The sequence below is a fragment of the Ipomoea nil genome, unplaced genomic scaffold, assembly GCF_001879475.1.
Source record: "Ipomoea nil cultivar Tokyo-kokei standard unplaced genomic scaffold, Asagao_1.1 scaffold2530, whole genome shotgun sequence".
Lineage (NCBI taxonomy): Eukaryota > Viridiplantae > Streptophyta > Magnoliopsida > Solanales > Convolvulaceae > Ipomoea > Ipomoea nil.
This window is the reverse complement of record NW_017618958.1, coordinates 202,390-228,040: the sequence shown is the minus strand read 5'-3', so window position 1 is coordinate 228,040 and position 25,651 is coordinate 202,390. Positions and strand designations below refer to the sequence as shown.

Genomic DNA, 25,651 nt, shown 5'->3' with positions numbered 1-25,651 from the left:
GAATTTGAAAAAGGTAATACAAATTGAAATCAACATATAGATTATTAAAGAAATTGTATAGAACATATAAGTGTATTTGTGATTTTCATATTCTATTTATTTTTTTTTTTTGTTTTTTTTTTTTTTTGTTTTTTTATTATTTTTTTTTTGTTTTGATTTGACAAAGATATAAAATTAAAGAAATTAACAACTAGTCAAAAACAATATACACACTAAGAGTTGACAAATACATGCATTATTTTCATCATAGGCTATTCAAAAGGCTCATTGGGTAAAAGTTTAAGTTCATACTAATTTATTTTTAAAAGTAAAATAATCTTTTTTTTTTTAACAGAATGATAAATAGAATGAAATAGAAATTCCCTCCCCACACTTAGTTCAAACATTGTCCGCAATGTGGAGAACAACACTTATAAGAGGAACACAAACAACATGAAAATCAAGGAGATAGGGAAAGAGAATTGGGTTGCCTACCAATAGCGCTTTAGTTATTGTCAGTAGCTAGACATGGGCATTCAGAGTCCTGCAATTCTACCCGTTCAACAATCAGGGCGGAGGGTTCACCCTCAAGGTACTGCTTTAGTCTTTGCCCATTTACCTTAAATTTTTCACCTGTTTCTGGATTTTCAATCTCACATGCACCATGAGAAAACACCTCACGTACCACAAAAGGCCCTGTCCATCTAGATTTTAACTTACCTGGAAACAATCTCAAACGAGAATTAAATAGCAAAACTTTCATCCCAGGTTCAAAATTTTTTCTCAAAATAAACTTATCATGATAAACTTTAGTCCTCTCTTTATAGATTTTTGAGTTTTCATAGGCTTCATTCCTTATTTCATCTAATTCATTCAAATTCAATTTTCTTATTCCACCAGCCCTCTGCAAATCAAAATTTAGGAATTTAATAGCCCAATAGGCTTTGTGTTCTAACTCTACTGGCAAATGACAAGCCTTGCCAAATACTAACCTGTACGGGCTCATACCAATTGGGGTTTTGTAGGCTGTCCTATAAGCCCACAAGGCATCATTCAGCTTAATGGCCCAATCCTTCCGAGAAGGATTCACTGTTTTTTCCAAAATTCCCTTGATTTGTCTGTTACTCACCTCGACTTGGCCAGAGGTTTGTGGATGGTACGGAGTAGCCACTTTATGAGTAATGCCATATTTTTTTAGAAGACCTGCAAAAAGTTTATTACAGAAGTGGGTACCTTCATCGCTAATAATAGCTCTGGGTGTCCCAAACTTGGCAAAAATATCTTTTAAGAATTTCAAAACAACCTTACTGTCATTTGTCCTAGTGGCTACAGCTTCAACCCATTTTGACACATAATCAACAGCCACAAGAATGTAATTAAAACCAAAGGATGTAGGAAAAGGCCCCATGAAATCAATTCCCCAAACATCAAAGAGATCAACAACCAAAATATTCGAAAGGGGCATTTCATGACGCTTACTTATATTACCAGTCCTCTGGCACCTGTCACACTTAGCACAAAATTCAAATGCATCCTTGAACAAAGTAGGCCAATAAAAACCAGATTGCAAAACTTTTAATGCAGTTTTTTTTCCACTAAAATGTCCTCCGCAATTTAAAGTGTGACTGTGATTCAAAATATTTTGCTGTTCAAACTCAGGGATACATCTTCTAATTATTTGATCAGGACAAATTTTAAACAAGTAAGGTTCATCCCAAAAGAAATGTTTTGCTTTGGAGAGAAAATGTTGTTTTCTTTGTGAATTTAAGCCTGGGTGAAATTGACCCGAGACTAAATAATTCACAATATCTGCATACCAAGGCTCTTTATTATGTAAGGAGAGCAACTGTTCACCCGGAAACCTGTCATTGATAGGAATATTAACATCATGACAATTATTAGCTACTTCGGGTAAACGAGACAAATGGTCAGCTACCACATTCTCGCACCCTTTTTTATCCTTGATTGTTAAATCAAATTCTTGTAACAACAAAATCCATCTTATTAGTCTAGGTTTTGCATCTTTTTTAGCCAACAAAAATTTCAGAGCAGAATGATCAGAATAAACAATCACCTTAGAACCAATTAAGTAAGAACGAAATTTTTCTAATGCAAAGACTATAGCCAACAACTCCTTTTCAGTAGTTGTATAGTTAGCCTGAGCACTATCCAAAGTTCTACTTGCATAATGAATCACATAAGGCATTTTATTAATTCTTTGTCCTAACACAGCACCTACGGCATAATCAGATGCATCACACATTATTTCAAAAGGAAACTCCCAATTAGGTGCCGCAAGAATGGGAGCAGCAGTTAATTTTTCTTTCAAAAACTTAAAAGCAGAAAGGCAATCATCATCAAATTTGAAAACAACATCTTTTCCCAGCAAGTTGCATAAAGGCCTGCAAATTTTAGAGAAATCTTTTATGAAGCGCCTGTAGAAACCTGCATGACCAAGAAAACTTCGCACTTCTTTCACAGATGTAGGGGGAGGTAATTTAGAAATAACTTCAATTTTAGCCTTATCTACCTCTACTCCCCTGTCAGAAATTATATGCCCCAAAACAATGCCCTCTTTAACCATGAAATTACTTTTTTCCCAACTCAAGGTTAAGTTCATTTTAACACATCTTTCAAGCACAGAAGATAAATGAGCAAGACAATCATCAAAAGAATCACCGAACAGAGAAAAATCATCCATAAACACCTCAACATATCGTTCAATCATATCAGAAAATATTGACATCATACACCTTTGAAAAGTCGCAGGTGCATTACACAACCCAAATGACATTCTGCGGTAAGCAAACGTGCCAAAAGGGCATGTAAATGTCGTTTTTTCTTGATCTTCAGGTGCAATAGGAATCTGAAAATAACCTTGAAAGCCATCAAGGAAACAATAATAAGCATGTCCAGCTAATCTTTCTAACATTTGGTCAATAAAGGGCAAAGGGAAATGATCTTTTTTAGTGGCGGCATTTAATTTTCTATAATCTATGCACATTCGCCACCCCGTCACTGTTCTAGTTGGGATTAATTCATTTTTGTCATTAGTAACCACAGTAATCCCAGATTTTTTTGGCACTACATGAACTGGACTTACCCACTTACTATCTGAAATTGGGTAAATAATACCTGAGTCAAGCAACTTTAGGACTTCTGCACGTACAACCTCCTTCATATTTGGATTCAACCTGCGTTGAGGTTGGCGGACAGGAGTTGCCCCTTCTTCAAGAAGGATCCGGTGCATACAAACCGTCGGACTTATTCCTTTAATATCGTCTACTGTCCAACCAATTGCACTTTTATATTTTTTTAATACCACTAGTAGGCTTGTTTCTTGCTCATGTGAAAGGTTAGAAGCAATTATTACAGGAAAAGTATTATTTGGACCTAAGAAAGCATATTTTAAAGAATTAGGAAGGGGTTTCAGTTCAAGCTTGGGTGGAACTTCAGCTTCAATTGAAGGATGGAGTTTTTCCTTAATTTGCTCCAAACAGCCTGTAACTGAACCTCCTTCACCACTCCCCTCTTTTATTGTGCTTTGGCTGGATTCCACTTCATCAGCCTCAATCTCTTCGACCTTCAACAGATATTCATCTAGTAACTCAGCAGAAATTATTGAATCTAAAACATCTACAGCAAAGCAATGACTATTATCGTTTTCAGGCAATTTCATTGATTTCAGAATTGAAAATTCAACAGTTTCATCAAGAACAGTCATAGTTAATTTTCCATTTTGGACATCAATCATCGTTTTTGCTGTGGCCATGAATGGTCGGCCAAGCAAGATAGGCATGTCCTGCTCGTGATTACACTTTTTATTTATGTCTAAAACAACAAAATCAGCAGGAATTATTAATTTATCAACTTGGACCAAAACATCTTCTACAATGCCCCTAGGATATCTAACAGAGCGATCAGCAAGCTCGAGGGACATTGTAGTAGATTTCAATTTATCTAGACCTAATTGCAAGTAGACAGAATATGGCATCAAGTTAATGCTGGCCCCTAAATCAAGCATTGCCTTTTCTTTTTTAGAATTCCCCACAGTAATAGTTATTATGAAACTACCGGGATCTTCTAATTTTGGGGGCAAGTCAGTTTGTAAAACAGCACTCACAGTTTTAGACATGAAAACTTTTTCATTATGTGCATACCTACGCTTTCTGGTGTTTAGTTCTTTCAAAAACTTAGCATAAGCAGGCATATTTTTAATCATGTCTAACAAAGGCAAATTCACGTTCACTTTTGACAACAAATCATAAATTTCAGCAAATGATTTATCAAATTTTGAATTTTGCAATCTACCAGGAAATGGAACTGGGGGAACATAAGACTTAGGGGGCACATAAGGATTATCAGATTTATGCAGTTGGGGTTCATGCTTATTATTATTATCATCAACATGCAACTTTTCAACTATTTCAGCTGGTTCAGAAGTGGTATTTGCTTTCACACTTTTTTCAATAACTTTACCACTTCTTAAAACAGTCAAAACTTTAGCTTCTTCAGGTTGACTAGGTAACTTACCTGGCACATGGCCTTGCATAGCTTCTGCGAGTTGCCCCACTTGAACTTCCAATTTTCTTAGGGAAACCTCATTTCTTGCAAGTGAAGCCTCATTTTGTTGGAACCGTTTCTCATCTGCCTCCGACCGTTTATTGCAAACCTGTATATAATTTTGCAATGTATCCTCCAAAGATGGTTTTTTTGGTTGAGGTGGAGCAATTGGTTGAAAATTATTTTGATTATTACCCCAAGAAAAGTTAGGGTGATTCCTCCACCCCGGATTATAAGAGTTAGAATACGGGTCGTTTCTAGGCCTTTGATTAAAATTGTTCATCGCATTAGCCTGTTCGAAACAATCATTTTCTCCAATCATATATGCAGTACTTTGTTTCGTAGCCAGCATAGAACACAAGTTATTCATTTTTTCATCCATCGCAGACATTTGAATCTTCAAATCAGTAATTGAATTAACTTCATACATACCTGATGTCTGTCCCCTTACGCTCTTTTGTTGGGAGTTCGCTCCTAGCATTTCATACAATGCTAAGGTCTCCTCCGCAGTTTTTTCTCCCATGGCACCTCCAGCCGCATTATCAACAATTGATTGGCTGGTTTGGGTCAAACCATCATAAAAGGTTTGATTTTGCAGCTCCAATGGGTAGCCATGGTGGGGGCATTGAATGAGCAACATTTTGAACCTTTCCCATGCCTCATGGAACGGTTCGCCTTCAGCTTGCGAGAAATTCGCAATTTTTCTCCGTAATTCAGAAGTTTTAGCATGAGAATAAAACTTACCTATGAACTTATTGTAAACCTCCGGCCATGTCCGAAGGGATCCAGGTGTTAGAGACATGAACCATTGTTTTGCTGCATCTTTTAAAGTGTACGGGAAACACCTCTTCCTTAGTTCATCTTCTGGCAGGTCATTCAATGGAAAGTTTTGGACTACCCCGTAAAAATCCCGGACAAAGGTAAGGGCATCCTCGGTTGCTAAACCATGAAAAGATGGCAACTGATTGTAATGGATCGTTTTCAGCTCATAATTCCTGGCTGCATTGGTAAGCACTATACAAGAAGGTGAAGTTCCTACTTGGGGCCTACCAAAGTCTTTCATCAACCTAGGAACGGGCCTAGGGTTGGGGTTGGGTGGAGGAAGTTCAGCCATGGTTGTTACTTGTGGTTCTAAAGGTAAACTATTTTTCTTTTTTCTATTGATGCGATCGTCTAAAGGCAATAGTTCAGGGTTTAAAGAACGGCGACCATGCATAAAATAAATAGATAAATGAATGAACGAATAAAATAGCAAAAACAAGTAAATAAATTAATATTTTGACTAAATAAAATAAGCCAGCAAATAAAGAATCAAGATAATCAAGATAGGTAAAGCAAAAAGCAAATTAAAAATAAATGTTATAAGTAGTATTGAGCAAAGGAAAATAAACCAAATAAACAAATTGCACAATAAAAAAAACGAGGAAGAACAAGAAAATAAATTGCAAAATAAACAACTTCCCCGGCAACGGCGCCAAAAATTGTTGGACAATTTTTAATTAAATGTCCTCGCAAGTGCACGAGTCACTGTAGTAATAGGGTGCAATAGCAAGGGTCGAACCCAAGAGGAATTGATAATATGCAATTTATAATCTTAAAATTAATTAACTTGATAATTTTAACGTGCTAGAAACGAATATCAAATATAAGAATCAACTCAATTGCAAAACAATTAAAATCAATGCTTCAAAAGCTAAAAATTGAGTAATTGAAAAGCTAATCAGAATGAACAAGAAATTGCTACTGACAATTAAACAAAGTTTAGTTAAAATGTAAAGTACTAATTACGAGTGCAGAAAGTGGTAATTAAAGCTTAGAAATTTGGCATAAAAAACTAACAGTTAACACTACCAGCTTCATTATCAATGGTAATCTCAATTAACAACCGTACTTAAACCTTCAGCATTATAATTAACAAAATACTTAGCATTAAGCACTGTGATCAAGACTTGTTATTAAATATGCAATTAAGCTCTACATTCAAAGTTTTGAATTAAGAGATTTCCAATCACAAATAAAGAGCAGATTAAGGAAAAGAATGGGAGCAGATGAAATCAATACTTTAACTCTTACTTAGCATTAAGCATGGTAATTAGCACATGGTAATTTGCACTATCACTTAAATAGTCTGTAGTTAACAAATGAAAATAAAGGCTAACTTTGTTGCTAACAATTACGAAACCAATACGCCCAGATTAAGGAAAAAGAAATAAAGAAAGAAGGAAAATAAAGAAAGAACCAGTATATGGAATTGAATGCGCTCAAACTAAACTCCTTTCGCTGCAAACCAGAGTTCGCCGACCAGAATTGCGGCGAACCACTAGAAATCCCGAAATCTCCGAACGGCCGTTGGGTGAAGAGTTTTGGGGATCAGATTGGTGATGAAGAATGGTGATGATGACGAATGAATTTTGTGTAGGTCGGTGCTCCCCTGGAATTTTGTGTAGGTCGGTGCTCCCCTGGCTTCTTCGGAATTGCTTCTATTTATATTATCTGGACTCAACGATTTCTTCCAATCTTCCGCTATTCATTCGGATCGCCGGAAGAATTGATTTGCAAAATATGGTTCTGGTCTTCTAGGAGCTCTGCGCCTTTCTCTCGTAGGAATTGACTAGCTAATATAATCTATCTATTAAATACTAATAATAATAATAATAATAATAATAATAATAATAATAATAATAATAATAATAATAATAATAATAATAATAATAATAATAATAATAATAATAATAATAATCTACAGGCAATAAACTATTAAACTGACAATTATAATAATAAAACAAACTTAATAACAAAAACAACCCAAAATTAAACAATATTAGTAAAGCTAAAAAAATATAAAATTAATAAATAAAATTGATATAAAATAAATAAATTATTGCAACTTAACTATTAAAGATTATTTAAAATAATAATAAAAATAATGTTTATCATTAAGGTTGCCCTCGTCTCCTAGTTCGGCTTGTGTGTGGCTCATGATGAATACTTTCCCGGGAGCACCATGATTCCCTTGGTTGTTGGTGCTTCTGTTTTGTCCCATATTCATGGGGTGTGAGCTCGAGGGTTGTGAACACTGGGCCTTGTGTCCATCCTTCCCGCAGTTGAAGCACCGCAAGGGGTTTCCCATGCAGTCTCTGCCTCTATGGCTTTGATTGCACCTTGGGCAAGGGAAGCCTCCCATATTGGCTTCGTTGTTCCTTGGGGGCGGTCTTGGTCCCGTTGGGTTGTTTGGCCTCGTGTTGGTGTCAACTCTCGTTCTCTTTATTGGGGGTGTTCCTCCCCCTGTGTTCCTTTTTTGAATCTGATCTTGAACCCCACGTTGTAGTAGTTGGATTCGGTAGAGGTTGGCAGCACTGGAGTAAGCCTCGTTGAGGGTCCGGGGTCCGCTTACTACTAGTGCTTTCCAGGCTTCGAAGTTGAGGCCCGATACAAACCTTTCTATTTTAGTTGATTCTGTGGGAACTAATTCTGGCGCGAAGCGTGCCAGTTCGAGAAATCGCTTATGGTATTCTGTGATGGTAGCCGTTCCTTGTTTTAGGTGGAGGAACTCTTCGTGCATAGAGGCTTTTATGTGTGTTGGGTAGAATCGTTCTCGCAGGCGTGTTTTCAGATTTTCCCAGTTGAATCCTTGTTCTTACCTGTAAGTGGGTCCTTCGTGGATCCACCAAATGTCTGCTTCGTGTCCGAAGTAGAACGAGGCTATCTCTACAAGACGTTCTTCTGGGCATTCTACCAACCCCAGGATTTTGTCGAAGGTCCGTATCCACTCCTCGAGGATGGCAGGATCTTCTTCTCCCGAGAAAGTGGGCGGCCTATGGTTCGAGACCTGTCGAGCGACCTCTGAGTTTGTGTTTGGCGGTGGGCGGTTGTTGCGGAGAGCTACGTCGCTTAGTGTTTGGGCGACTTTGGTTAGTTGTTGTAGGGTCTGAGTCAGGGGATCTTATGCGACGGGTTCCGGAGTCCTTGATTGCCTTCTGTTCGGTGCCATGTTGCTGATCTATAGAACCAATGTTTATACTGATTTAGAGGGTTGTTTCCTTACCTTGGTGTGATAAGCGAAGTGGAGTTCTTTAAATTAATGAGGGATAAAGTGGTGGGATGTTATGTGATGGAGATGGGTAGGCTCACAATCTCACCGCGAGTCCAAAGATTCCTGAGTCTTATGTTCCTGAATACCTAGAGTTCAAGCCTAATGTCCTAAAGTCTGGTCTTAAAAGTCTTATCCTAGGGTCAAACTTAGGCTCTGATACCAACTGTAACACCCCGAAAGTTTTCAAATTTTAAGACTTATATAATAAAGGTAAATCCTCATTAAATCCCAGAAGTACAACATTAGAGTACAGGGTGTTATGCCACACCTGAGCTAGAGAACTTAGGTACACAGGCTAACTAACTAAAATTCTTAATAATGCCAATACATAAGCATGGCACGCAGCCCGAAAGGGAAACTATCTACTCTACGCCTCAAATCTCTAGCGCGCTCCAGTGTCTACTCATCTGTGCCTGAAAGCCAAATATATCTGTTCAGCAAGAGATGCTGGTAACCCACTCCAACGCGTTGAAATACATTATAGGTAGATATATATAGATATACGAAAACCATTTTGAAGTAGGAAGATATATACTTAAGAGACACTAGTTTTTAAACCAGGAATAGACTCGGCAATTAGGGTCCAGCACATCAAACAACAACAAACAGTTAAGTAGAGATAACATCATAAGGAATACGCATCTCAGGTCACCAATCACTTTCCAATTCTAAAACATATCATCATCCAATCACTATTCATATCACATCATCATTGATGGCGCCACGGGACCAATCGCATGCCCCGAACATGAGGGTCAATGCTTATAGCATTAACACGGCCCCGCAGCACCCTACCTCAGTACCGCGGTACGAGGGGAGTTGATCGCAACCAACCCTTTTAAGAACCGTTGACGAACTCAACGTCGGACCACGATCCTACACACCGCTGACGCACCCAGCCGGTGGACCGCGATCCCCTTTTCAAGGGGGGACTTACGACCCTACGCACCGCCGATGGGTACGCCGGTGGACCATAGCGGATCAAGCCCGACACACCGCGGAGCTATACTCAGTCGGTGGGCGAAGATCCTCGGAGACTATGGCCCTACACACTGTCGTCCCATCGCTCGGTGGGTCGCAGCCAGCCGTAGCCCTACACACCGCCCCGATTACTCGGATCGGTGGACGACAGCCTTCCTCGGCTTATTGGCCCTACACACTGTCCTGGCGCGTTCAGGTCCGGTGGGTCATAGCACCGAGGCCCATGTGGACCGCAGCCAAGAAGTGAATCACTGACCGCAACCAGGAGAATGAACCGCAGCTCATGAGTAGTCAACCAGTGGACCGCAGCCCTATATAATATTTATATACCTGACCGATCGCAACCGGCCTGGTTAAGAGTTGGTATGGTTCTCAACCCATCCAACTGCCCGTATAGCCAACTTGATCGCAACCAAATTGGGGAATCATGCATCACATAACACATTAGAGCACATAATAGCACATTAGGAAGGGGAGACATATAATTAAACTTACGTGTATTCATTCACATACTAAGAATCGTCCTAAGGGGTTCATACGACTTCCACCTAGGTCAACGGGCTACCAATTCAACTAGCATGCAATTCCTAAGATTCACCTATCATACGAACGGTACCCGATACATCAAACTAGACTCAGGCACGATAAACGGGGTTCGTTGGGACGCCACGGGGAATGGGGGACATCAAACGGGGAAGCCGGGGACCCAGGATGGGTCACGAACCAGTGGGTAGCCAGTGGGTGAGGGGTCACCCGCAGGCTACCCGCCGGAGATCACTGCCCGGCAGCGAGTTGCCGGCGGGCGGACGCCTGCCCGCTGCCCGGTGGTGATCTTCGCGCAGCGGGTAGGTGGCGGGTACCCCTACCCCCACCTACCCCCCACTGACTCATTCATCAATATTTCGTCCCGGGAACCCTTGTGGAACCCGAAACCATGATTAGACACTTTTAAACGCAATTAACGACACCACGTAGTCAAATAATGGATCAAAGCAAGGATCATATATAACTCATCTTATCACGACTTCTAAGTATAATCAACACCCGAACATGCGAATTCCCACCCAAATATGAACCAAGAACATCACAATACAAACTCCCAAACAAACCTAGGGCTCTAATCCCACCCAAAACATCAAGAACATATTTTATCTTTAACATCTAGAAATATCAAGATTCGTCAAGAATCATCACATCAAAATCAAGAACTTCTTTTCAATATCAAGATCATCAAGAAAGCATATAAATCATCTCTTCAATCACCAAGATCATAACACAATTATCATAGAAGAATTCATCAAGACACGAGAATATAGAGGGAGGCCAAAGAAGGAGATTATAGCGAAGAAAATAGGTTTTGTTGAGACATGGGTTACCTCTTAGCCTTAATTAATTTCCTTGGCTATGAAGGGTCTTTCTTTAAGCTTTCTTCGTTCTTGATTTCTCCTAAGGGGGTTCTTGGAACTTCTTGTGTGGTGAGAGATTATTGTGGTGTGAGATCTAGGTGTCTCCTATGTCCCTATTTATATACCTAAGAGTCCTAATTAGGGTCTAAGTGGTATGGGTTTGTTAATTCTAATTCCTATGGGACTAGGGGATTGTTTTTAGGGCCAAGGGCCCATGATCCATAGTGGACCCCTCTTTAGCTAATTAATGGATTCTAATTCCCTTTTTGGGGTGGGTGATAATTAAATTAGTTTTAATTTAGGGCTCGTAACACGGGGTGTTACATTTTGGCCTACCGATCGTGTCAGGACGGACCTGAGCTTATGCCTACGTTCGTAGGGCTTTTGGCCTACCGATCGTGTCGGGACGAACCCGAGCTTATGCCTACGTTCGTAGGGCTTTTGGCATACCGACCATGTCGAGACGGACCCGGACTTAATAATACCGGTGGTGACAAGGCCGATCTGACCGAGCTTTAGGTGTTGATGATGAAAATACCAACCTAACGGGACTTAGAATACATACATATTGCTATTACATTTTAGGTACAAATCTATAGCCTATACAAGCTACAAGAGTGTTGACCTATACAAGCTATAATTTAAAATTACAATAAAAATTTATCAACTCTAAAAATATTCACTTTGCATTTTCCAAGGTGTGTATGCAGACGGCCAACCATTGTGCTGTTTCGTTTTTATTTTATTTTTTGCCTTTTCAAATTCTATGTCCAAAGTTCACCCAATCTCGATGCATGCAACATCCAGCTCCTCCCTTTTTTGCTATTCTCGTCGCACCGCCACCCCCGTATGTATGTAGACTAAGACTAATGGCAAGAATATGAGCTCAAAGAAGACTTTCATTCATTAATCTCTTTTCTTTTGTATGTAGAGAGAGCGGAGAGATTTGTACATACCAGAGAGAGAGTGACGAGAGTGAAGAGGAAAGTACACTTAACAATGAGGGCTAAGGCCTTATTTATAGGTCCAAGGGTTGATGGGTTTGACTTTGACCCGAATCGTTTGACCTTGACCCAAACAAGATCACGGAGTATACGGAGAGTCTAAACCCGGGGTATATTTCACATCAATGTTAAGAGTTTATGTGTATTATGTTAGATTATGTGTATTATCCTTTCAAAAAAAATTATGTGTATTCATTTATAAAATTCTGTACATTCTATTATACAATTCTGTACATTCGAAACATGAGATTTTTTTTAAGAAGATAACAACAGACACGGAAAAATGTACAAAATGACGTCGTTTTGGGCCAGGGCGCACAATAATGCATTGTGCACCCTGGTGCACGGTACAAAAGTGAGTTAAAAACACCGGTACTGTTCTAACCACTTTTCCGACCACATGTGGTGTTACTATATTAGTTTGTATTGCTTAATTGTAACTCGAGTTTATTACTGAAATGGTCCCTCGACTATTGAGAAATTACCAATTTAATTCTCGATAATTTTTTTATGAGAAATTTCAATTTTGGTCACATGAGTATAGGGGCTTTGTTAATTTCAACACCTGACTTTTAAAAGTGTCAATTTAGTACCTTGAGTATGTAATTTTTGTCAACTTTGATCATTCCGGCCAAATTGACGGTCAAATTTGGCCGAAAAAATTTAATCCAATATTTAATCTATAATTTGACGGGCAAAATGGACTTTTGATCATTTCTCCTAATTGGTGTTGACCCAGTTCAGCGACAATTGACCCGGTTCAGCAATTGTGAAATATAGTACCCCCAAAAAGGATCAACATTAAGTTTTCTTGATCTGATCTTTTTCCGAGCACCAATGTCAAGAACATGGGTTTTTTCCTCGTGTATTCTTGAGTTCCAATTGTCCAATTGAAGTCCATATTTTTTTTTTGTTTCCGAGGATAAACCATGTCAGGACTACCAGAATCTTGTCCACCAGCCAGAGCGGCAGGCATTTCATCATTCACATAGCGAGTTCGAACGTCGATTTCCCCAAAAATTCTCTGGGCAGTACATGAACCTGAACAACAATAAAAAGAGGAAAAATTTATTAGAATTCAACCGCGATTTTGCATTACGTCGTCGTTTAGTTGATGGGTTTCTTGCTTACCAAGCTGCGGCAAACCATGGAAGGTTTAGCGTCGTGGTTGCAAAGATCGAGGGAGATTTCCAAGCCAGAATTCCCACAGCTGACGACCAGAACTTTCTTGCCGTGGAAATTCTCGCTGGACTTATAATCGCAGACATGGATCACTTCGCCGCCGAATTCCTTCAGCCCCTCAATCTCCGACACGACGGACACCGCATTCTCGCCGGTGGCCAAGACGAGCCACTGGCAAATATACTCGACTTCTCAGCCGTCAGGGGAGGCCATCTTGACCCGCCACACCTTGCTGGTCTCATCGCACTTAGTGGACTGCACACATTCGTTGAACCGCGACTTGATGTCAAAGTGTTCAGCGTACGATTCGAGGTATTTAATGAACGCCCGCCTTGGCGGATACTCCGAGTAGTGATCCGGTTAAGGGTATTTGGGGAGCTGACAGAATCGCTTGGGAAGATGAAGTTTCAGGCAGTCGTAGGTGCATTTATGCCATAACGATGCAATGCAGTCTACTCTTTCGAAGATCACGAAGGGGACGCCGTGTTCTTTCAGGCAGACGCCGACGACGAGCCCCCAAATATAGTACCGGTCAACACCAATTAGGAGAAATGATCAAAATACCATTTTACCCCTCAAATTATAGATTAAATATTTGATTAAATTTTTTCGGCCAAATTTGACCGTCAATTTGGCCGGAGTGATCAAAATTGACAAAAATTACATACTCAAGGTACTAAATTGACACTTTTAAAAGTCAGGTGTTAAAATTAACAAAGCCCCTATAGTCATGTGACCAAAATTGAAATTTTCTCTTTTTTTTATCCAATTAAGTCCTTGACATTGAAAATGTTAACCATTTTGGTGCTCTGTTATATCAGGTGTTAGAAGTCCGTTAAATAGGAAGGTATTAATGGAATTTCGCTTAAGAAAACCCATTTCCTACCGAGTTAGTACAATAGAAACAGAGGCACAGAACTAGTCTAAAGCTTTGAATCACAGAGACGCCATGGACGAGAAGCACATTCGCAAGAAAATTGATTTTCTTTTCCTTTCTTTTTTTTGGGTTTTTGCCCCTGATTTCCTAAGTTTAATTCCAGAAAAATCACAAAGCTGATTTTTTATTTTCACTATTGGAGCACAAGAAAAATTCTTGATTCTTATTATTTATATATAATTATAATGCAAATAGTTAAATATACTAAAAGTCCATACTCTATCGCAGGCTTTGAGGCTTGAGATTAGGTGGCATTGCAGCGAGGGTAGTGAGATGGGTTCAACAAGTCGGTGAATCTGAAGTTGTTGGAAGTTGCGTTTTTGCTTGCTGCAAGCAATGGTCTGAATCTGAAGTTTCTCGCAAGAGGATATCGCTACCTGCCTTCGTCATTTACTTCCCTTCCCCTGCTTCTCACTCTCTCAATTATCACCAGATTTGTTTCTCATTTCCCCTTCTCTATGTCTAATCTCCGGCGTTCATCCCTTTTTTTCTTTTTCCGAGTTTTTGGCTTTCTTCTCCTCTGCTCTTCTGTAGCTTCCCAGCAGGTCATCAAGATCCAGGCTTTTTGTTTTTTCCGGTCGCCAGAGAACATTTTTCTGTTTCGGGACATACCCTCCCAGACGTGCAACGATTACCAATTAGAGACTAGAAAGGTCGAGGACTTAATTGGTAGGAAATGTGTCTTCTCAAACGAAATTCCATTAATACCCTTCCATTTATTGGACTTTTAACACCTTATCTAACGGAGGACCAAAATGGTTTACATTTTCAAAGTCGAGGACTTAATTGGGTAAAATAAATTATCGATGACCAAATTGGTAATTTTGCAGTAGTCGATGGACCATTTCAGTAATAAACTCGATCTTGTAACTCATTAATATAAGAATAGTAAGATTTGTCCCAACAAAATAGACAAGCAAATGAATGTTTTAAAATTAACTGCATGCAGAATACTGTAGTTTGTGGATGTTGTCATTGTGTTTTAGGCTTTTAGCCCTGTTATAATGTTGCTAATGTCTCTGTTGTGTTGTTTAAATGCATGATGTGGTTAGTTATGAGGCGTGGAGCATATGTGGAAATTTGTGGAAACATATTTGTTGACAAATGATAAAAAAATATCATGTCACAATAATACTAGTGCTAAATCACTGCTGGAAATCTCGCGTTTTCCGTCCAACGAATGTTGGACGGAAAACGCAATATATTGGTCGGAAACGAGGTTTCCGTCCAACATACCGACCAAATTGAATGTTCGGAAAAACGCTCGTGGGAAATTCCGTCCAACTCCAATATTTGGTCGGAAATAGCTTCCAATAGTTAAAAATGGACGGAAATTTCGGACAATAACCCACCATGCTTAAAACGTGGGAAATTCCGTCCAACTACATGCGTTGGTCGGAAATTCCGACCAATGTTGGACGGAAAACTCACATATTATATTTTGTGATTTTCCTTCCAATTGTTGGTAGGAAAATCTTAAATCATATGAAATATTATTATTATTTTTATATTACCATAATTTTATTTCTACCTATTGTTAATAAATTATATATCATCAATAAATTAATGGACACACTAAATTGAAAATTGAAAATATATTTAAACATCAAAATTATGGTCATGTCCATTGTACTTCCAACAATGAACTATTATCATACAAAAAAAAAAAAAAAAAAAAAAAAAAAAAAAAAAAAAGTCATGAAAATATATACTACTTAATCAATACTACTTAAGTATGCTCGATGCACCCAAATAAGCCTTCAAATCCAGCACTGCTTCAATGTCGATCAATGCAGAATCCACAGCCTTCTACTTCAATGACTTTGATCAAGTGTAGATGATGGGTATACCTACAAATGCAACTAATTTAATATGATGGCTTTGATAAGCATTTTTAAAAGTGATTTCTAGCAAAAATGACCAACAATCTGCATATAACCAAAAAAACACCAAAATAAAAATGTAAGGTAAATAAATGCACAATAACATTCAGTATACTAGTAAAAACGAATGAAAACATAATCTCTTAGATGCCATAATCATATAAAGAAATGATCATTTTATTACCTGTAATCTTGTTTCATAAAAAGTAACTTATATGGGTATGAAGAAAAGTAAATAAAAATGACAATTACCTCTTGCGCTACAAGAAAAGCAGTCTCATGCAATCTTCCATCTAAGTAGGCAATATTTACTCCATCAAGGGCTGAAGACAATTTTGATTTGTGTGGATATTCTTGAGTGGAAATGCATGTACGAGTTTTTCTGGAACATCATAGAACAATGACCCTTCAAGATAATAGTAATATGTATGGTAGAACCTCATAAAATTCCCCACATATTGCAAAGATTAACACACTCACTTTTGGTTGTCAACAATGACATATGTGAATGGTGAATTTCTTCCTTTGGACACCTGAATTGAAAAGGAATACATTGCCAGTATTGATAACATGAAGTTCCCAAAATAATTTATCTCAAAGAAACCAAACTTTTAATCCAAAGGACAAACAATAAGATCCCCAGCTTTATTCATATATATACATAGTTGGATAAGCAATAATGTTTACATTCTTCTTAAATCCTCAACATATTATTAATCAAACTTCCATTTCAGCAACCACATTAAATTAAAGTGCATAAGCATAAACACTCGTATTTTAATTTTAGTTATAGGATTTCATGATATGAAGTTCACCAATTAACCAATGGGGGATGGAGCACTTACAGATAGAATCAGCAGGAGAAAGAGAAAGCCCTTTCTTCTTCTCCTCTTCTCCCAATAGACCTTAGTTTCTTGATGCTATAGATGAATGTAAGTTCTCCCAATAGATCTTACTTTCTGCACTTCTTCACCACTGTTTCTGAGTTAATCACATGTGTTGAGTGTATTAAGCCAAATATAGTGAGTAGCAATTATTAAGCCAAATAATAATCCAAGCCTCATCAACAGCCTTCTTGCGCACATGGAAAAGGAGAGATGAGATGAGATCACTCTTCAGAAGGCTGCTATAGGATAGCAGACAAACTCTAGTTTTTCTTTTTTCAGAATCGGTCATCCTAGGTTATTGATTAATGAACAAATATAATTAAGGTCTAAATTTTGTGTTGAGGTAGTTTGAGATTATCCCAGTATAAGTTATCTGTCTGACTGAAAAAATCCACTTTGGAATATATTAATATCATGTAACCTCATAGATAGATTAGGCAAAGGTTGTTCAATCAACACATTTTTCTATTCCAATGCTTTCACAAACAATTCTTAGAAAATAAACTGATGATGATTGAAGATAAACTCTAATACGTAAACACTTCTAGTTTTTATTCACAACAGAAAGTTTTTCCTTGTGTTTCCCACAGAAAGTTCTTGAGCCTAATATAATTGCCCCAATGTAACAGAATGCAATTTCTAGATCAAAGCTCTAACATAATTGCCTCTATGTAACAGAATAGGTTCCCATGTCAAGGAATTTGGTGCAAGCTATGTTCTGCAGTTCAACATTTACAGACGGATACATTTATTAGCAAATATAGTTGGCCTAAACATATGCAAAGTTCTAGAAATTAATAAGCTAGATCGTTAAAGAGTATCTCAAAGATATAACTAAATTAATATCATCAAATAGAAAAGATGTCAATACATACAACCATACATGTAAGAATCAATAACAAAATGGAAGAATCAATAACAAAATAAATTCTTTATTACCATCCTGGAAAAGCATCACTTCTGGTGGAGAGAATGTATTCATAATTTAGTTCATAACCCTAATTGCACTCTGAAGTAGCACTAGCAGCAAAAATATACCAACATTTAGGGAAGAAAATAGATTTGAAAATCATGGCGATTCTTATGAAAGAAGAATAATAAGAAGAAAATACAAAACAAAATTAAGAAAACATACCCAGATTCACAGATTCGCAGGGGAAGGCGGGGGCAGAGGCGTCGACTTCTAGCTTCGTCGTCCACCATGGCTTCTGCTTGCTTTGTTGTCGTCTATCATCTTCATCGTAGATTCGCAGGAGAGGGCGGAAGGCGTTGGCTTCTTCGTCAACAGTCGGATTTGCAAGGAACGAGAGAGAGACACTGAGAGGAAAGTTGATTAAGGGATTTTAGATATACAAATAATGTGCGAAGACCGGCAGCTACGGAGGGTGATTGGCGACCTTCCTGTGCTCCAATGGAGAACGGGGAGACGACAAACAGGCGAAAGAGGGCGTGACAGCGACGACCAGCGAAGATAAAAGTAATTAGTTGGAGACGATGAAAAAGCCCTAATTTTGCTTTAGAGACTATGAAGCGGGAAAATTTTGCTGGGAATTTGGTGGGAATTAGGTTTTCCCACCCAAAGTTATATATTTCCCCGCTTCTCTATTTAGTGTCCATTATTCTAGTATTCCTCTATCTTTTAATTTCCGTCCAACAACAATGTTGGACGAAAATTAAAATAGCTACCATTTTCAATTTCTAACAAAGTTGATCGACCAACACTAAAGATTGGACAAAATTTCCTTCCAACACTAGACGTTGGATAGAATTTCCGTCCAACATTTACTTGTTGGACGGAAATTCCGACCAATTTTCCGTCAATCCATCTTTTGCCACAAAAAGTTGAGATTTTTATTAAAACACCGACCAAATTATAGTTGGACGGAAAACGCGAAATTTCTAACAGTGAATAGAGACGTACTTTGAAAAAAAAAATGACTAAAAATGAATTGACACCTATAAATGTAAGAATAGAAATAAAATTAGCTCTAAAATATATTATACAAGAAAATCTTACATGCCAATATGCCATCCATAATTTCTTTAGTATAGCGCAGGATTTTTGGAATAAGTATGCCAATTTATATTAGGAAAAATTGTAATGTATATCCCTCTATAATATGCCAATTATCAATGTCACCCTTGAATTATTAATGGTGTAAAAAATTATGTGTATTCAGTTATAAAATTATGTACATTCTATTATACAATTCTGTACATTCGAAATATGAGATTTTTTTTAAGAAGATAACAGAAGACACGGGAAAATGTACAAAATGACGTCGTTTTGGGCCAGGGCGCACAATAATGCATTGTGCGCCCTGGTGGACAGTACAAAAGTGAGTTAAAAACACCGGTACTGTTCTAACCAATTTTCCGACCACATGTGGTGTTACTATATTAGTTTGTATTGCTTAATTGTAACTCGAGTTTATTATTGAAATGGTCCCTCGCTCGACTATTGAGAAATTACCAATTTAATCCTCGATAATTTTTTTTTATCCAATTAAGTTCTTGACTTTGAAAATGTTAACCATTTTGGTCCTCTGTTAGATAAGGTGTTAGATGTCCGTTAAATAGGAGGCTATTAATGGAATTTCGCTTGAGAAGACCCATTTCCTACCGAGTTAGTACAATAGAAACAGAGGCACAGAGCTAGTCGAGGCTTAAAGCTTTAAATCACAAAGACGCCATGGACGAGAAGCTCATTCGCAAGAAAACTGATTTTCTTTTCCTTTCTTTTTTTTTTGGGTTTTTGCCCCTGATTTCCTAAGTTTAATTTCAGAAAAATCCGCAAAGCTGATTTTTTATTTTCACTGTCGGAGCACAAGAAAAATTCTTGATTCTTATTATTTATATATAATTATAATGCAAATAGTTAAATATACTAAAAGTCCATACTCTATTGCATGCTTTGAGGCTTGAGATTAAGTGGCATTGCAGCGAGGGTAGTGAGATGGGTTCAATAAGTCGGTGAATCTGAAGTTGTTGGAAGTTGCATCTTTGCTTGCTGCAAGCAATGGTCTGAATCCGAAGTTTCTCGCAAGAGGATATCGCTACCTGCCTTCGTCATTTACTTCCCTTCCCCTGCTTCTCACTCTCTCAATTATCACCAGATTTGTTTCTCATTTCCCCTTCTCTATGTCTAATCTCCGGCGTTCATCCCTTTTTTTTCTTTTTCAGCGTTTTTGGCTTTCTTCTCCTCTGCTCTTCTGTAGCTTCCCAGCAGGTCATCAAGATCCAGGCTTTTTGTTTTTCCGGTCGCCGGAGAACGTTTTTCTATTTCTGGACATACCCTCCCAGACGTGCAACGATTACCAGTTAGAGACTAGAAAGACCGAGGACTTAATTGGTAGGAAATGTGTCTTCTCAAACGAAATTCCATTAATATCCTTCCATTTAATGGACTTTTAACACCTGATCTAACGGAGGACCAAAATGGTTAACATTTTCAAAGTCAATGACTTAATTGGGTAAAAGAAATTATCGAGGACCAAATTGATAATTTCACAGTAGTCGATGGGTCATTTAAGTAATAAACTGTTGTAACTCATTAATATAAGAATTGTAAGATTAGTCCCAACAAAATAGACAAGCAAATGAATGTTTTAAAATTAACTGCATGCAGAATACTGTAGTTTGTGGATGTTGTCATTGTGTTTTAGGCTTTTAGCCCTATTATAATGTTGCTAATGTCTCTGTTGTGTTGTTTAAATGCGTGCTGTGGTTGGTTATGAGGCGTGGAGCATATGTGGAAATTTGTGGAAACATATTTGTTGACAAATGATAAAAAATATCATGTCACAATAATACTAGTGCTAAATAGAGACGTACTTTGAAAAAAAGAATGACTAAAAGTGAATTGACACCTATAAATGTAAGACTAGAAATAAAATTAGCTCTAAAATATATTATACAAGAAAATCTTACATGCCAATATGCCATCCATAATTTCTTTAGTATAAGTAGCACTTGCGCAGGATTTTTGGAATAAGTATGCCAATTTATATTAGGAAAAATTGTAATGTATATCCCTCTATAATTGTCAATTATCAATGTCACCCTTGAATTATTAATGGTGTAAATGTTGTCCCTTAATTTTCAAAATGGTACATATATTGTCCATCTTGTACCATACGAGAAGGGCAATATATGTACCATTTTAAAAATGGAGTGACAACATTTAGACAACAAGAGAGCACTATATATACCATTTTAAAAATTGAGGAACAACATTTACACCACTAATATATAATTCAGGAATAATATTGATAATTGACATATTATAGGGGCATAAATTATAATTTTCCCTTTATATTACATATTGTAATGGAAACCTTAACAACTTGAGATGTCATCATGTCAATTTATGATGCTAAATATAAAAGGATCATAATTTTAATTTTCGTTTTTTTAAGTGTGTTTTATTATTAATGGTTATAATATGATCCACACAACATATCCTACCTTAATTTGCCAAGAGTAGCCTCGAGAAGAAAAATAAAACGAGGGACAACCAACTACTACTTAACTAAGTTCATCAAACTTTTCAAAAAAAAAAAAAAAAAAAACTAAGTTCATTGGTTTGGTAATCACAAGAATACAAAGTTGACTTTAGATGAGAGTGGCCTATTAACCTTTTTGATTTGAACCAATTAGTTATGGACAATCTAGATTAATTTATTTCCTTATTGTTCTTTCTTAACTAGACTCATAAGGCGAAATTTATTCAAAGTTACTCTATTGACTGCAGATTTTTCATTAAAAAAATAAAAAACAAAGAAAAAGAAATATGAAACAATGTTTTGCTTCAAAAACAGAACTTCAATTCCAAAGATGAACGTTAGAATAATATATGTAGGTGGGCCAAGTCGTTTTGACAAAGGGGGCAGAATTGGTCGAATTTGACAAATTATGCTGTAGAAACGTCTCCACCATGCATGATTGACAAGTTTTCAAAACGGCATCGTTTTTAAGAAAAATGACGCCGCTTTAATTTAAAAAAAAAAATTATTTTGAAATTTTGTTTTCACTTATCGTTAACAGCGTTTCTGTCTTTGTAATTGCACAATTTAGAAATTATAAATTTACTGTATTTAAATTATGAATCTACATTATAGAAATTATAAATTTACATTACAATATTAGGTTTGTGAACATGTGATAGAGCTATATGTTCATAATTTTATAAAGGGAAAAAGGTACAAATAGACCATTGAACTATTTGGGGGATAACAATTAAGTCATCAAACTCGAATAAGCTCCAAGTTGATCCATGAACATGGAAAAAAAAAAAGAGCAATTAGCATTTTTAACAGGTTAATAACAAGTTTGTGTTGATTAGGATGCCATGTGTATTTTTTATTTTACATTTATTATTATTATTATTATTATTATTATTATTATTATTATTATTATTATTATTATTATTATTATTATTATTATTATTATTGTTATTGTTATTATTGTTATTATTGTTGTTGTTATTATTATTATTATTATTATTATTATTATTATTATTATTATTATTATCCTACTAAGCACTTGACTCAAAATTAACCCTATTTCTTCTCTTCGAACAACTTCTTTTTTCTCTGGCTTCGACTTCGAACAAGAAATTACATCATTCCTTTACTCAATTAGGTATCATTCATAGACAATCATGTACCTACACCACCCATGAACAAAACGGTAGTGTTGAAAGAAAACATAGACACATAGTTGAAACAAGTCTGGCTCTTCTAGCCCGTGCATCTGTTCCATATAAATTATGTGATTATGCCTTTGAAACTGCAATTTATTTAATCAATAAAATGTCATTTGTCGTATTAAATAATCTAAGTCCTCACTTTAAAGTGCATGCTTCTAATCCCTCATATTCTTTTCTAAGTGTCTTTGGGTGTCTATGTTATCCATATCTCAGGCCATATAATCATCACAAACTCTCATACCGGTCATCTCCATGTGTCTTTCTAGGTTATCCTGAGTCGTTTCAGGGTTATAGGTGTGACAACCCAAAAATTTGTTTTTATAAATCCGGTTTTAAGAAAATCCAAAATAGTCAATTTTCACTCCATAGAAAAAGTATTCTTTTTACAAAAGAGTGTATATGTATATGTACCTATACTTATATATCTTGCACGAGATTGCATGATTAGTAGCATGAGTTTTCTTATTATATATCTTGCACAAGATTGCATGATTAATAGCATAAGATTGCTTATGAGTTATTTGATAGCATGAGTTGCTTATGAGTTATTTGATAGCATGAGTTGCTTATGAGTTATACGTCTTGCACTAGATTGCATGATTGATAGTATGAGCTTGCGATGAGTTATATGTCTTGCAAGAGAATGCATGATAAGTATATGACAGCTCATGAATGTTTATTTGAGTTATATGAGAAAGCATGAGTTTATTTGAGTAAATGAGAAGCTTAGTTTGTTCATGATCGAGATGAGAATGTGATAAGTTGTTTATTGAATAAGTGTGCCTACTTATTACTTAGGTTGCAAGCATCTAGAAGCTAACGCCAAAGTATGATTTAAGTGTTTAAGTGGTTGATTCAAGAATGTAGACTCTGTTTTCCAAAGTATATATTGTATTTACTTTACAGGGTTGAGTGTTGTTATACTTAGCTTCGTGCTAACGAGTTTTGCTTGCTATTTGTTGTTTGTTAACCCCTTTCAGGTGGGCCCAGCTCATAGGTACGAGAGAGTACGGGTTAGACTAGTTAGTTAGATGACTTGTAGTCTAAACTCTTATTATTTGGTTTTTGTAGTATGTTATCTCTTTTGTTGGTGCCGGACACCGGGGTTGTATTCCCCTAGTTATTCGGATGTTAGTTTGACTTGATGATTAGTTTTACCCTTAGCCTGTGCAATCACCGAGGGAAGGTGGTTGTGGCGGTGACACTCCTACTAAGTTTGTTAATTAAGTTTACTTTTCCGCTGCTTAGTTTATCTTATTTTGATTTTAGATTGTTAAGTAAGTTTAAGAAAAGTGGGGTGTTACAATAGGTGCATGGACTTACAGACTAACAAGATTTATGTGTGCAGACATGTAAGGTTTGATGAGACAGTTTATCATTTTGCTACTAACACTATTGTGCAGTCTTCTCAACCTGTGCAAAATATCCCCTGGGCTAAATTTGTTCTTCATCACACGCCACTAGCTTCTCCTCCACGCAGGAATGTTCCGATTCCACCCGCGGAACCTTCTGGTTCGCACATCGGCCTCATCGCCTCACGCAGATGCTAACCCGCCAGAGGTGCCCGAGCATGAATCACCTGAGCCAATGGATCAACCTGCTAAGTGGCCTCGTGGTCGTCCTCGAGGTAAATCCCTTAAACCCACAGTTCGAACTCACGAGATGAACACTCGCAGTCGCTCTCAGGCTCCTCCAACGGCTTTAACAGTTAGGCTCCTCCAACGCCTTTAAAAGTTCAGGCATGTTCTTCAGATCCTACTTGTTATACACTGGCAGTTAAGTTTCAAGAATGACGTGAGGCTATGGACCAAGAATTTAATGCCCTTCTATAAAATCAAACATGGCAACTCGTGCCGTCTCAGCCAGTTATGAACATTATTGGGTGTAAATGAGTCTTTCGTACAAAACGAAAGGCAGATAGCTCCATTGAGAGGCATAAGGCAAGACTTGTAGCAAAGGGGTTTAACCAAGTGCCAGGTCAGGATTTCTTTGATACTTTTAGTTCAGTGGTTAAACAACCACAATCAGGTTACTCCTTAAATGAAAATCTATCTGAGACTATGTACATGAAGAAACCACTAGGTTATATTAATGCTCATCATCCAAATCATGTCTGCTTACTGAAAAGATCCCTTTATGGCCTAAAACAAGCACTAGTTCTTGGTTTAATCATTTACACACTTTTCTACTATCTATTGGTTTTCAAGCATCGACAACAGATGTGTCTCTATTTTATCACTCACAGGGATCTGATTGTGTATATTTGTTAGTTTATGTGAATGATATACTTATGATGGGAAATAATCAGGACCTGATCACTCAGCTAATTGCAAAACTCTCTGCTATGTTTAAAATTAGAGATCTTGGTCAATCAGGATTTTTTATTGGAATTGAGGCAATTGAATGCAAGGATGGAATTTTTCTTTCGCAACAGAGATACATGCATGCCGTTCTAAAACGTGCTGGAATGGCATAATGTAAACCATTGTCTACTCCTATTTCTTCCTCCAAAATCGTGAATACCAACACAGATTTATATGATAAAGCCACACAGTACAGGAATTTAGCAAGTTCCCTACAATATTTAACTATCACTCGTCCTGATCTTTCCTTTGCCGTCAATCAGTTATGTCAACACATGCATGCTCCTACTATTACTCACTGGGAGCATCTAAAAAGATTCTTAAGATATGTTAATGAAACTGTTAATTTTGGTTTACGAGTCAGGCAGCCAACTTCAAGAGAAATTCATGTCTTTTTTTATTCCGACTGGGCAAGGGGTGAAACGGGTGCTTCGTTATCTCAAATGGACGTTGTGTCATGGTTTATTCTTACGCCGTGGTGGGAAGCTACAGCTTACTGCCTTTTTGGATGCAAGCTGGGGTGGTGTCTATGACGGTGGACGGTCAACTACGGGCTATGTTGTATACTTGGGGTCAAATGTTATCTCTTTGCGGTCGGATCGACAGAATGTGGTGGCTCATTCCTCCACCGAAATAGAGTATAGAGCCCTGGCAAATGTTGCG

General features: G+C 37.3%; 2 protein-coding genes, 2 long non-coding RNA genes and 1 pseudogene across 5 annotated transcripts; all 5 read right to left on the bottom strand.

The window, feature by feature from the left end:
- Positions 1 to 543: 543 nt before the first annotated feature.
- On the bottom strand, positions 544 to 1,477 carry LOC109153736 (uncharacterized protein K02A2.6-like). The gene is made up of 2 exons (XM_019301615.1): positions 972 to 1,477; positions 544 to 699 (listed from the first exon to the last, which is right to left on the bottom strand). The coding sequence occupies exons 1-2, from the start codon at positions 1,442 to 1,444 to the stop codon at positions 696 to 698; spliced, it is 477 nt and encodes a 158-aa protein (XP_019157160.1). The 5' UTR covers positions 1,445 to 1,477; the 3' UTR covers positions 544 to 695.
- Positions 1,459 to 5,656, bottom strand: LOC109153743. Its single transcript, XM_019301617.1, has 2 exons — positions 1,797 to 5,656; positions 1,459 to 1,513 (listed from the first exon to the last, which is right to left on the bottom strand). The coding sequence occupies exons 1-2, from the start codon at positions 5,654 to 5,656 to the stop codon at positions 1,459 to 1,461; spliced, it is 3,915 nt and encodes a 1,304-aa protein (XP_019157162.1).
- A 7,110-nt stretch (positions 5,657 to 12,766) lies between these two features.
- Positions 12,767 to 13,751, bottom strand: LOC109153742 (annotated as a pseudogene).
- Positions 13,752 to 14,204: 453 nt separating this feature from the next.
- On the bottom strand, positions 14,205 to 14,442 carry LOC109153739. The gene is made up of 2 exons (XR_002049570.1): positions 14,364 to 14,442; positions 14,205 to 14,278 (listed from the first exon to the last, which is right to left on the bottom strand). It is a non-coding gene; the product is annotated as an uncharacterized LOC109153739 (long non-coding RNA).
- A 1,287-nt stretch (positions 14,443 to 15,729) lies between these two features.
- Positions 15,730 to 18,442, bottom strand: LOC109153738. 2 transcript variants are annotated; one of them, XR_002049569.1, is made up of 6 exons: positions 18,051 to 18,442; positions 17,855 to 17,935; positions 16,874 to 17,009; positions 16,509 to 16,561; positions 16,281 to 16,410; positions 15,730 to 15,995 (listed from the first exon to the last, which is right to left on the bottom strand). It is a non-coding gene; the product is annotated as an uncharacterized LOC109153738 (long non-coding RNA). The 2 variants fall into 2 exon arrangements; XR_002049568.1 differs by having other exon boundaries at positions 16,281 to 16,561.
- Between the last annotated feature and the right edge of the window lie 7,209 nt (positions 18,443 to 25,651).

Bases quoted from the DNA above. Each gene is read 5' to 3' on its own strand.
- LOC109153736 (XM_019301615.1), bottom strand. From the start codon at position 1,444: ATGCCCCTTTCGAATATTTTGGTTGTTGATCTCTTTGATGTTTGGGGA.
- LOC109153743 (XM_019301617.1), bottom strand. From the start codon at position 5,656: ATGGCTGAACTTCCTCCACCCAACCCCAACCCTAGGCCCGTTCCTAGG. The intron at 1,514-1,796 runs GTATGCAGATAT...ACTTTGTTCAAG, and splicing joins TTACATAATAAAGAGCCTTG to GATGCATTTGAATTTTGTGC.